Source organism: Budorcas taxicolor, chromosome 5 (genome assembly GCF_023091745.1).
Source record: "Budorcas taxicolor isolate Tak-1 chromosome 5, Takin1.1, whole genome shotgun sequence".
NCBI lineage: Eukaryota > Metazoa > Chordata > Mammalia > Artiodactyla > Bovidae > Budorcas > Budorcas taxicolor.
The window spans coordinates 55,774,897-55,788,445 of record NC_068914.1 but is presented as its reverse complement, the minus strand read 5'-3'; the positions used below and the strand labels follow the sequence as shown (position 1 = coordinate 55,788,445).

At 35.8% G+C, this 13,549-nt stretch overlaps 1 protein-coding gene across 1 annotated transcript in view; it reads right to left on the bottom strand.

The window, feature by feature from the left end:
* The window catches only part of ACSS3 (acyl-CoA synthetase short chain family member 3), a 163,686-nt gene that overhangs the window by 86,936 nt on the left and 63,201 nt on the right, over nt 1–13,549 (bottom strand). Inside the window, exons 5-7 of the mRNA XM_052640971.1 lie at nt 13,278–13,418; nt 4,056–4,136; nt 3,880–3,975 (exon numbers count right to left, since the gene is read on the bottom strand). Coding sequence (XP_052496931.1) covers nt 3,880–3,975; nt 4,056–4,136; nt 13,278–13,418 — 318 coding nt within the window. The remainder of the gene's footprint in view (nt 1–3,879; nt 3,976–4,055; nt 4,137–13,277; nt 13,419–13,549) is intronic.

Sequence of the window (13,549 nt, the reverse complement as noted above, 5' to 3'; positions counted from 1 at the left end):
GACTTTATTTTCCTGGGCTCCAAAATCTAGCCAGACTTCTTATAGGCAGCCGGACTCCTGTCAAAGAGCATCTTATAGAAGCCAACACACGGATTCATTCAAAGTTCCTCAAACATGTTTTACCTTGTCATTTCACATCTGACAGCAAGGAGATCAAACCAGTCAATCCTAAAGGAAATAAACTCTGAATATTCATTGGAAGGACTGAGACTGAAGCTCCAATACTTCAGCTACCTGATGTGAAGAGCCAACTCATTGGAAAAGACACTGATGCTAGGAAAGATTGAGGGCAGAGGGAGAAGAAGGTGACAGAAGATGAGATGGTTGAATGACATCATGGATTCAATGGACATGAGTTTAAGCAAACTCCGGGAGACAGTGAAGGACAGGGAAGCCTGGCGCGCTGCAGTCCATGGGGTCACAAAGAGTCAGACATGACTGAGCAAATGAACAACAACAACAAAAAAATGTAAATCAACAAAATGTAGTGAGCAATAGAATATGATATGTAAGGAGAATGAAGTCAGAATCATTTCTTGATTCTTAGTTTAGCCGACTGAGTAAAAGCAGGTAACATTAACAACACTGCAAAGTATACAGAAAGAAATGTCTTTGGCGGAAATGTCTTTGGAGATTGTGAGTTCATTTCACAGCACCTTGACCATAAGGGATGCCTGGGCCATCTGAAAATCCCTAATAATAAGCTGGTGCTTAGCAGGAAGGTTAGATATAGATAGGAGGAGTTAGGAGCCTGGGTTTAGTTAGTAATACTCAAATCCAATTGCATGGAGATTATCCAGGAAATATAAGCAGAATGAGAAAAGCAGGCTAAGAACAAGAGTCTAGCACCACCCAATGTTGAGGATCAAAGTAAAGAAACCAAGAGAGGAAATGGAAGACAGGATGTCAGAGAGGCAGAATGAGAACAGAGAAGCGGCATCCAATTAGTTCCATAAGCCCTTACTACATGTCTAGTGTGTACTGCCTACTGCACTGAGACTGGCTTGTGAGGCCCTCACCCTTTACCAGATATAATTTCACAATAGTGTGGTCAGCTAACTAACAGACATATGTTCCAGGGGCAATGGAACCACAGAAAGGGGAACTGAGCAGTCAAAGACTTTGAGGAAATTTTCCAAGCGATGATTACATCTAATCAGAGTCTACAAGACAGCTGGAATCAACCAGACAAGGAAAGACAGAGGGAAAGTCATGTAAGGCAAAAGGAACAGCCTAAACAACAGCAAAAGGATATAGGGGACTCAAGGGGACAGAGAGAATTACCATCACCAAACACAGTCACCAGGCTTGATGTCATTGGGAGAAAAAGTAAAATCGAACTGAAGAAAATTTGACTTTGTCCCTTACTGAGCCACCACTGACCTCTGATACAGTAGCTTTATGAAACAATGTGGAGAAAAACTGGACTTCACTGGGTTGGAGAATAATTGGAAGAATATAAAGTTCAGACAACATGGGAAGGGTATTTTTTCCAAGGAGTCAGTGGAGAAGAATATAAAGATGGGATAGCTAGAAATATGCAGAAGTCTAAAAGGCTTTGTTTTATGATAAGAGAGAATTGAGGATGTTTATAAGTTGTAGGAAAGAAATCAGAGTGCACAGATAAGATTTAAAAGGTTAAAAAAGGAAAATCACCCTTTTGTACAACAAATACTGATAGAGCATCTACACTGTCCTTGAGCTCATCATTTCAAGATACAGACAAACAACAGAGCCCTTTTAATGGTGTTACAATTATGTTTTAAATAAGCTTCAAAAATAAAAAAGGCCAATGGTAAATGCACAAAAATTACATGTGCTATAGTCCTAAAGGCAAACTAATACTTATAAATACTTATCAATATAATGGCATCTTCGGCTTTGTCCCTTTATGTTAGCAATTCCACAATTCATTATAAGTATTTAGTGTTAAGGCTTATTTTGTTTACTTCCGAGGGAATTATTATTTTAATAAAAACACTTATTCTATTGCAAGGACTTCAGTATGGGACACAATTGTCAAGATTATTTTATGTTTTAATTATTACAAATACCACAGGGCATATTAAGTCTACAAAGGACAGAGGCATAGTATAAAAGGTGAGGGGTAGTACAAGATGGCGTAATATTTGTGTCAAAGTTTGCCTTAATATCTCTGAGCATTTCAATACAGAAAACCAGCCAGCTGAAAATGCGGGAATAATCATGCTTTTAAATGTTGGCTGGGACTAAGAGATTGCCACAAAGATTAAGAACAGTCTCTGATTTTTTCAGAATCATTACTTGCAGAATGTTAAGATTTTAAAGAACTCTGACATAATCTAATAATATTATCCACACTCACATATAAAATTCTCTTCTTCAGATTCCTGTCTTGATGTTGAAAGACTTTAAGTGAAAGAGAGCCTTCTATTTCAGAAGCTGCCTATTCTACTAATGAACAGTTAAATTTTCTCTGATTATGTCCAAAAGTTAGGTCTCTGGAATTCCACATTACTACATTACTATGTGGCAACTCTTTAAATGTCAAAAGATTCTTAACAAATATGCACTAAATATATTACTATTATCAGACTAAACCATTCACAATTCCTACATTGCTTTCTTGTATGACATTTTCACTCCATTCCCTTTTATCCAAATGCTTTCTAATAAATTAATTATTTTTTTTCTCCTCCTCATTAAACTGAACAAAAATCTCCAAATGTGAGAAGGGAAAATAAGATTATACTAGTGCAGGTGACTATTTTTTAAAGTCATCCTGTCAACCACTGATGTTTGAACTACAGACAATTATATTATACTCACAGGGACTTAACCACATAAATTGTAACCAACTCAAATTTCCCTGACTTCATTTTTGCAATTATATTTTTAATATAATTATAAAAGGATTTCCATATTCTCCCATCTTGTGTGTTTTATCCCGAAAGTCCAAGATTATTTTGTCTACTGATTTAGCGAATGATGCTAAAGCTGAGGCTCCAGTACTTTGGCCACCTCGTGCGAGGTTGACTCATTGGAAAAGACTTTGATGCTGGGAGGGATTGAGGGCAGGAGGAGAAGGGGACGACCGAGGATGAGATGGCTGGATGTCATCACGGACTCGATGGACGTGAGTCTGAGTGAACTCTGGGAGATGGTGATGAACAGGGAGGCCTGGCGTGCTGCGATTCATGGGGTTGCAAAGAGTCGGACACGACTGAGTGACTGAACTGAAACTGAACTTAGCAAACTATCATTTTACTGTTCCTCTCAACTTCTGATATCCTACAAATCTGATGGACATGTGTTTTAAGTATTTATACAAGGCATTTACTAAAATTAAATAGAATAGGCATAAGAGCATAATTTTCTAGTATACACACAAAAATATTATTCCTGGTTAACATTAATCCAAGCAACTGAATCTTAAAGCTATGAAGATTCAATCTGATCAGTCTAGAAGCCTCTCCCTTACACATATAACAATCATCAGAAACCACCAAAAATATCTGCTAAAATCAAGAAACCATACAGTTGAAATCCATTAATTCTCTAAAACCACAAAAAGGTGAATCTCTGTTTTGTGATGACTGTTTTCTAAGGTTCTAAATCAGGATCAGTCCAATGATATTTTCTAGAAAGGGATAGACATAAAGGTTTTTAGTGTATATTTTTCAGAATATAATTTTATGGCCTTGTTCAACACAATTTAAATAGCTGTGTATTTTTTCTATGTATTTCTCTGTCTTATGAAATCATATTTTTGAACTGGAAGAAGACATAAAAATGTTCCCTGTCTCCATTCAATTTTTTTTGTTCCTACTTAGACTACTTTTCAGAAACTTTCAGTGAAATTAACACTATGTGTATGTGGTATGAATTTTATTTTATTACCTCATATAAAACCGTAGTATTTCCATGTAGAAGAGGTCCGTAACAGATATAGGAATGTCCGACAACCCAGCCTAAGTCAGAAGCTGCCCACCACACCTGAACAATAAGAAGAAAATAAAATGCATGTATCTTAATCAGATAAATGTCATATAATATGCATTTAAAACCATGATTACCTCTCCAGGTTTAAGTCCATATATGGAAGACATCGACCAGTTAAGCATTACAGCGTATCCTCCAGTGGGCCTCACCACACCCTAAAGGAAAGAAGAGATGAAGTTAAAATCAATAGACGATGTGTTAAAAGATGCTCTTTCTTCATACTATCCACTTAAGAAAAGCTCCTGTTTAAAGTATTTCATATTCTAAAGCTATAAATAACTTTGGCTTTCGTGTATGAATAATTGTATCTGAATCACCATTTCTTTGACACCTCCAATAACAAACACAGAATAATTTGCTCATACCAGTCCATTTGTAGAGTTCATTCTCAGAGACCATTCTGGACTTTCTAAAGAAAATATGATTTCACAGAATCACATGCAATAGAAAGAAAAATTTCCAGGGGTAACATCAATTATCAACACTGCATTTTAATACATATTTCCAGAACAAAAATGAAAACTTTCAAAATTAAGTCCACAGAAAGGTCAAAGATAACTGTGTGCCTAAGATACAGACCACCATAAGGATATTTATTCCTTAATAGTATTAAATAATAATACGACGCCTAGAGGAAACAGTCCTATTCTAACTGGAGTCTTATTAAAATGCTAACCTGAAGGACCATGCTATCACAGTATTAGAGCTGAGCAGTTCTTTAGATCTAACTCCTGATGAGTTAAATCTAAGGCTGACAGATTTGATTGTTACAGTATAGCACTATAGCTTTCATGAATCAGTTTGTGAGCAGATATTCTTGAGAGTGAATGTATTCAATGTTAATACAAGATTGATATTTGAAAACTAAGTGCAAGAGTCATCACAGATAAGAACTGACAGCAAATTTATTAACTAATTTCATTTATTGCTTCATTATAAACATTAATCATGATTGGCTCACCATGACTTAATGATGTAAATATGCAGAGCAAGAAAGTGAATGCTTGCTAAGAAATATGTTATAGTTCACTCACAAGTATTTCAAACTTCTCTTAGTAGAGCAGCTATAATCACTCTGTGAAGAAAATAATTATTTTACCTGAAAGGGCACACATGGCTCTAATTAATGAGCGTGCTACTGGTTGAACTATTTTGGCACAGCTCTGTAACTATAACACACATAGATGAATCAGGAGAATGAAGAAGAAGTTGACTTTCTGTTTGTTACTAAAATTGCTGCTTTCCTCAGGTACCACTGATAAAACATAGGTATCAAGCTGTGGAATACATTTTATCTACCAGCAGCAACACCTGGTCTCTTGGCAAATGTCACAGGGCGCTTTGCTGGCATTTGACAGGTATGCTTTCTAGCTTGTATGACATGGGTAGCATGCAGCTGGCTCTTTTGATCATCTTGGGAGAATTAGAAATCCTAAGCTACTGCCAGTAATTTTCACACATGCATTTTCCCATGTAAACTGAGCAGGTCTTCAACCGGTATATACTGTACATGTCTTCCATATACTTTGCTAATTTTTTGTCTTATTGAAATCTTTTCCTACAGTTCAAAATCTGGATGAATTTGACACGAATCAACTTGCAAACACTCTTTGCTAAAAAGTTTTATTCATTTGGTAAAGGATAAAATAGGAGGTTTTTCATAGACAATATGCTATCAATATTCTGTGAAATTTAATGTCAGGCATGATTTCACTTAAGATGTTTTAGAATTTCTCTTCACCTGTCTGTTGCCCCTGCATTTAGAGGTCATTGTTAATTAATAATTCTAAATATCATTACAAAAGGGTAATTTTTTATATTAAATGATAGAGAGTAAGAGTAACCAACTGGAAGTAATAGAAAGGAATAAAAGGCTAAGGAGAACATAAATGAGTAGTAATTCATTTGTAAACCTTGGAAGATAATTTAAAGGACCGGTTGCCAAATTTCTGCTTACCTCTCAAGTGAACCCTTCTTTAAAGGTTATTTACCAGTGTTGCTTTGTCTATATAATGGTGGCTACTTAAATGTATTTGACCCCAAAAAAGACTTAAAAATGAAAATTTTCATGAAAAAACTTAAAATTATACAGTCAATAATTTAACATCTTACTAGCAAAATTATTTCCTCAATTCTAGCAATTACTGGTTCTTATTTTTCCCCACACAAAAGACAGAAATGTCAAAAAATTAGAGGTTGTTATCAGAGATTCTCATTAAAAACAATGAAAAAAGAGCTAACAGAGACAGAAAAGCCATGTCTGTTTATCACTGATCTTTAATATCCACTTACTTTTAATTTTTTAATAATGAGTATAAAATTTTCATCTGGCATCATTTCTCTATTCATTGATCTAGATTCTCAATATGAAATCTGGTCTTGCCCCTAACATATTCAGATGACAGCTTTCAATTTTCTGATTATTTAGTACAATGTAGGAAAAAAGTGCATAATATCATACTCTCCATGCAGATCTTTCATAAGTTAAAGAGTAAAAACACTGAAAGACTAGTTTTAAAAAGATCGTTTCTTTCTTATAATATTAACATGTGGTTAAAATTAATATGATGAAGCATTTTTGTTTCTAATCATATTTTCCAGGTAATGATAATTAAAATGCAACAGATAAACTCTGTTCAACCTCTGAAAATACATAAACTGTGCTCAAATAAAAAAAAACACAAATCATTATATTCCAGTATGCAAAATTAACCAGCAACAAAAACTGGCATTCTGAAGTCTATTTGACTATGAGGTAAAAATACTGTTGACCATCAATGCTTACCCCTACAACACAAGCATGCTGCATTTCACTCTTTTTAATCTGTTACTTTATGCACTTATATCCCACCTTCCTTAAAAGTAAAGACATTAGATGACCTAATGTATTTTCAGAAAAGCCCTATAGCCTCCCAATACACTGCTTTGGTTTTTGTAGGATCAGCATAATACTTAAATTCTTCTGGAAAACTCAAAGACATTCAGGTGGGAATAAAACTCTGTGCCCCAAATAAAGACACAAAATGAATTCTATCTCAGTAGAAAAGTAGACAATGTGAAGGTGTTCTTTAAACAATACAAAACACTTTTAATGTATACAGATATTCAAAAAAATTCAATCCACACAAGGGAAACTAAAGGCTAATTATTTATCCCCCAGGAATGAGACAACAGTTAATCACAGATGGTTCTTTATGGTTTCCAGTTTAATGAGCTGCCTTTGAACAGAGAAAGCCACAAAATATCACAAATGGGTCAATTACTGTAAAACAGAAAACTTGTTTATATCAAGTGTGTACTGTTTGGGTGCTACAATTTAAGAAGAATGCAGTTGGAATAACATCAGTTGTAGTACAAAAAGGAAGGAAGATTGAGATATGCGCTAAGTTAAGAGTTTAGGAGTCTTACCCGAAAAATTTTTTATAATAGATATATAACAATTTAAATGGCGAATCTCAAAATATTCAGGTAGGAGAAGTCTGCATAGAGTAATCAACAAAGCACACTTCCTAAGTTAAGCCCCACTAGTAACTTGGGCTATGGGTTTAGTCACTCAGTTGTGTCTGGCTCTTTACGACCCTGTGGACTGTAGCTCGCCAGGCTCCTCCGCCCATGAGATTTTCCAGGCAGGGATACTGGAGTGGGTTCCCATGCCCTCCTCTAGAGGATATTCCCAGCCCGGGGATCGAATCCACATCTCCTGTGTCTCCTGCATTGCAGGCAGATTCTTTACCGGTTGAGCCATCAGGGAAGTAATAAAGACTTGTATAAGACAAACACACAAATATACATACGTATACTATATATCCATTCACACATACCTATGTAAATACATATGCGTAACGTCTATACACACACACACACAGGCATATGCTTTGTATGTATGCATGCTTATATACACATTTCAATTCAGTCTGGCAAATTAAGTAGAAACAGAAGAAGAAGAAAGGGGAAACAAAAATATTACCTGAAAAAAAGAAACCCACCACCATGGGACCATTGGAGTCAATGAGTTGAAAAGTATGAGGTATGGCTCTGCTTACTTAAAAAAATCCAACAACCAACAATATTCTTGCTCTTATGGTAGTTTTACAGATGATATCCCCTCTTCCTAAAATGAGCCCTTACCCCTTTTCTGCACCTGGTTATCTCCTACTTCATCACAGGAGTACCTAGCAACATTGTGAAAGTGCCGCCTCTTCTGGAAGCCATCCAAATCCACTGCTTGTGTTAAAAGCCTCTCCCTCCTTTCTCACGGCCCAAGTCCTGCACACTTCGCTGAGCCTCTGGGCACTAACAACATCCACCCACTGCTCATTCTCTTCCTCCACTCTCAGTGCCGTAAGAACGCCTTTGTATCTTCAGCACAGAATAGACAATCAATACATATGTCAACTGATTTAAAAAGCGAACAATGAATAAGCAATATATGAAAACTATAATTTAAAACATTTTATCTTTGTTCAAGAGAAATCCTTGAAATTTACAGAACTTAATGTCATATTAGTAGAAATGGAATGATTCCATTTGGTATATTTCTTCAAACATAAAATCTCTTGCTGCAGGCTTTCTGATGACTCTGAAGCCACCTCTATGGGTGATAGAGTCAGCAGCAGTATAATTTTTTATGGATCTGAACAACTGTGAGATCAGGGGCAAAGGTGTAGCGAGTTCAGCCTTTAGCTGCAAGAATTGTGAAAGTGAAAGTCGCTCAGTCGTGTCCGACTCTTTGTAACCCATGGACTGTAGTCCATGGAATTCTCTGGGTCAGAATACTGGAGTGGGTAGTCTTACCCTTCTCCAGGGGATCTTCCCAACCCAGGGATCAAACCCAGGTCTCCTGCATTGTAGGCAGATTCTTGACAAGCTGAGCCACAAGGGAAGCCACAAAAATTGTACTACAGATTAAAAAATTTTTTCCACAGATTTTTTTTATTTAACTTTCTCTTATTTTTCTCTATGGTCTAGAATATAAATAAGTCACCTAACACGTAGGAATAAAAGTTGATATAAGTTATAGAAAACTCACAACAGAACAAAGGCCTTATCTCCCACCTTCCTTACGTCTTCCTTTCTAATTCTTTCCCCTGTGCTCCGTGGCACTTTTTATTTTTTTGGTTATCACCATAGCTCATGACAGCAAGCTGAAAGAAGATAAATATCACCATCACTAAATCTCCCATTCCCAGAATGACACCCAATCCAGATGAGGTATCCTTCTATTGTGTAGTTCCTTGAAGTAACTTGAATATAGTCAACCAAACCAAACAGAATAAACACGCATAACAATACAGAAATGTATGCAAAGCAGCTCAGTTGTCAAATATGCTAGAATATGTGCAGCAGCTAGCAGATCAGCCTGTCATGCAGCAATCTGACAAATCCAGAGTTGGCAGATGCAGACAGGCAAATATGCCCTAAATATATCTGCAAATTCTAGCCAAAGAACAGACTGAATTGTGTGTGTCTTATATGCACCTATGGGAAACGAGCAGTTTTAAGTAGAATATTTTTATGGGTTCACAACACTATTTTTCTTCATGAAGATCAAGAAAACAAACTAAGTTATGACATGAAATTTATATTTAAATGTTTCATAAATTCATGTATGCTCATCTTTCTGGTATTTCTATTCCTGGAATCTCAATATTAAAAATTCAGATCCTATTAATCCTGATTATACCTACCAAAAATGAAATGAGAATCTTATGAATAAAGGGGTATCAGGATACTCAGTATGTTGTAATAATCTATAATGGAAAATAATTTTTTAAAAGTATATTTATATATATATATGGGATTGTTGGTTCACATGATCGTTATTAAATTATGAATTGATTTTAACATATATATCATATATGATTGAATCACTTTGCTGTGCACCTGAAATTAACACAATATTATAAATCAACTATATTTCAATTTTTAAAAAAAGAGGAATCTGGAGCTAACTGGAAAAGTATACTATTAAATATTTTGGATCTGCTATGGCCCAGTTCTAAGGTTAGTGCCATAGTAGATTCAAAGGTGTATGAAATATATTCTACACTGTTAGAGAACATGTAATGTTATGATGATAAGTAAATGAAAAGTAATATATTTCAAAAGTAAAATAAAATAAGTGGCAAAAGTATATGTTGGCAACATATACTTTCAATGCAATTGAAATTCTAAAGTCCACTGAAGGGATAAGAGAAATATTTCTGAAAGGCCTTGAAGTTGACTACTTTTTCTTTCCATTCTGCATGTCCTGCTCTGTAAAGCCTACTCAGTCACATGAATTAAATACTAGTCCTCTACAGCTGATGATATTCCAGGGTCTATCTCCAAATCCAGATGTACTCTTGTACCCAGACCTTCATTTCCAGCTACTGGCTGGGCATTTCCATGTTCATGTCCCAAAGAGACATCATACTCAGTATACACAAAACCTCCCAGTTTTTCCAGCCCCAAACCATTCTCCTTTGTTTCTAGTTTAGTAAATAAACAAAACCACTTTCTCATGTTCTCAGGTTCAAAGTCCTGTACTCTTCCCCTGTACTCAATTTCCTTGATTGCTCCCTAATAAATGGTCCAAAACTAAGCACAGCTTGAAATCCAATCTCCTTGCTTCCATTGTGTAATGGCGCAAGGGTTACCTTCCTTCATATTTTTGTCTCTCTTAAAGAAACATCAGTGCTCTTCATTCCTTACAGGTAGTATATAACCTAAACTTCTTGGGTAAATTTTAAACAATTATCCGCTGCCTATAAATCTGGCCATTTCTCTACTTTTTTTCGCACCAACTGCAGTAGCCATCCTGGAACCTTACACACTCCTGTCTTTACTTATATTGACCCAATCAACCTGGAATGCCCTCCTCCCCACAAGGTCACCTGATGAAAATGTCTACTCATCCTTCAAATGTCATACCCCCGAGTGCTTTCCCTGACATCTCCCTGATAAAACAACACTCTCACTCTCCCATCACCCTTATTCTGTTTCATTTCTCCTCATAACACATCACCTATTACATAGCTTTTTGTTCAGTGCCTGTATCCAGCACAGAACTCTAAAAAGATGGTCATATATGTATTTGGGTGCTCAGTAATATTTGTTGAACTAATGGAATTTAATCCTTCAGATGCCATTCAAACTCATCTTTTCTTCAAGAGACTGAAGTGGGGTTTTTCCCTCTTAGGGAAAGATCACAGTCTATCTTACATTATCTGTGTTGTTATATATCGCAACCCCACTATGCTGAAAGCACTGTGGTTTACTAATTTTTTATCTCTTTTAGCACCTAATGGACATCCATGAACTAAAGTCAGTGTGAATAGAAATCTTCAAACAATTAAAGCTTTCTCCAATCTATAGAAATAGATTTATCTTCAGGATGGTACTACTAATTTAATCAAAAAATAAGGATGATAGAAACATCAAACAATCATCAGTTTGGGCATCTAAGAATTCCACAAAGTACTTCTTGATGCAAAGAAAACATGGGATATCTAGGTTTCTTCTTTATTTGGAATCATCACTTTTCAGATTGAATGCCCTATATATTACTTTTATTTTATTTCCACTACACTAGCTGAGTCAGTTTTAAACTGATGGCAAACTCTTCTTCTGCCCTCTCATATAGATCCCCGTCCAGGCAACAGTGAATTTCAGTGATTAAAAGTCTCAAGGTAGCACCAAAAGTTTTTATAAGATTCCTTCAGGTTTTTAAGGAGCTAAAGTGATTTTTATTTTTTTGGTTAGGCTCTACTATGTTTTCAGGGTCAGTGGTTTCCTCTCATGCTGATACTTTTATATTAGATTATAACTTGCTTAGTCCCTTCTATTTCACAGCCAAATGTTCATTTGGATTCTTTGTGGCTGGTACATAATGCTTGACTGCAAAAAGTGGAAGGGACAGACTGCATCCAGTAATCATTTGGACTGCTTAAACAGACCAATCTGCAATATAAGACAATTTATTTTTCAGATGACCAGAGTTCTCAAAAAAGCACAGGGCTTTGATTCTACAACGACACAAATATTTTTATGTATATGCATTAATTTATTTATTCACACAACAAAAGTGTGGGTACCAACTGCATATGGAACATGACGGTAGACCAAAATGTAACAAAACATTGTGTCTGTAGTCAGAGAGAATATACCCTTCTACCAAATGTTTTATTTTTCACAAGCAAGTAACTTTCATATAAAATGTTTTCAGTCCTGATCTTCCTTTATTTAAATCTAAACTAACAGAATCACGATTTTGAGAATATTAACAGGTTATGGTTCAGAATTCTGACGCTATAGAGTTCCAATATTAATAGAGGCCAATGTCATATAGGATTTGAGTGACTGTTAAAAGTCCCTTTGCCCACTAACATTCTGTGATTTAATGAATATTGAACTCCCTAATAAAGACGAAAGATGATTGCACAAATCTTTATGAAGTTATATAAAGAAACAGTGTTACTTGGAGATACCAGGCCAAAGTGGTAATGATATCTGACACATTCAAGAATATTGACATTGTTAACTTTGCTTTGTGAAAACACCTTTCAGGGTAAAAAGACTTAAAAATCCTTGACTATCTTCAGTGCTGCAAATCAAATAGCTCAACACTCAGGATAAATTACTGTTGTTCAAACTGTCTAGGCCAGTTCTCCAAGTTGCATTTATAATGATAAATTGAATTCCTCCAAATAAAAAATCAATTTCATACTGTATGAAAGTTATACCTCAGTTTAAAAAATATTTCACTTAGAATATATTTTATAAAATTTTATTAAGCCAACTGATATTCGATCAAATATATATTAATTTTAATACCTTACTAAAGCAATTGAATATTGCTGATATTGTGAAGATTTTTAATGAAATAAGGACAATGCATTTGGCATTAAATATAATGAATAGTTCTATATATTTAGACACAGTATTTAAGATATAAAATACTTAAGCCTAAACCTCAAGATAAAGTCTGCAAACATTTTCAATCAGTAATCAAATATTCTTGGTGCAAAAAAATCTGTCACTATAACCATCCCTAAGAGAGTGCCTATTTTGCCCACCTGATGGGAAGAGCTGACCCACTGGAAAAGATCTTGATGCTGGGAAAGACTGAGGGCAGGATGAGGAGAGGACGACAGAGGATGAGATGGCTGGATGGCAACATCAACTCAATGGACATGAGTTTGAGCAAGCTCCTGGAGATAGTCAAGGACAGAGAAACCTGGTGTGCTGCAGTCCATGGGGTCACAAAGGGTCAGACACGACTGAGTGACTGAAGAACGCAACAAGAGAGGGCATACCTTTGGCAACCCCGTCGTTCCAGATGTGTAGAGGATATACAGCGGATGTTCAGAAAGAACGGGAACACAGTCGTGCGACTGTGCTTTTGCGAGCTCCTCATCCCAATCAAGGTAACAACCTGGAGCCAAGGGAACCATATCCTACAAAACAAAACCACAGAAATATGCGCTGAACAAAGGAGATTACATCAGGAAAACGCTGGAGAGTAACGAAACCTAAATTAGTCTGAGTGTCTGCCTGAAACCTAGGCCTATACAGCTAAATGGCAGAC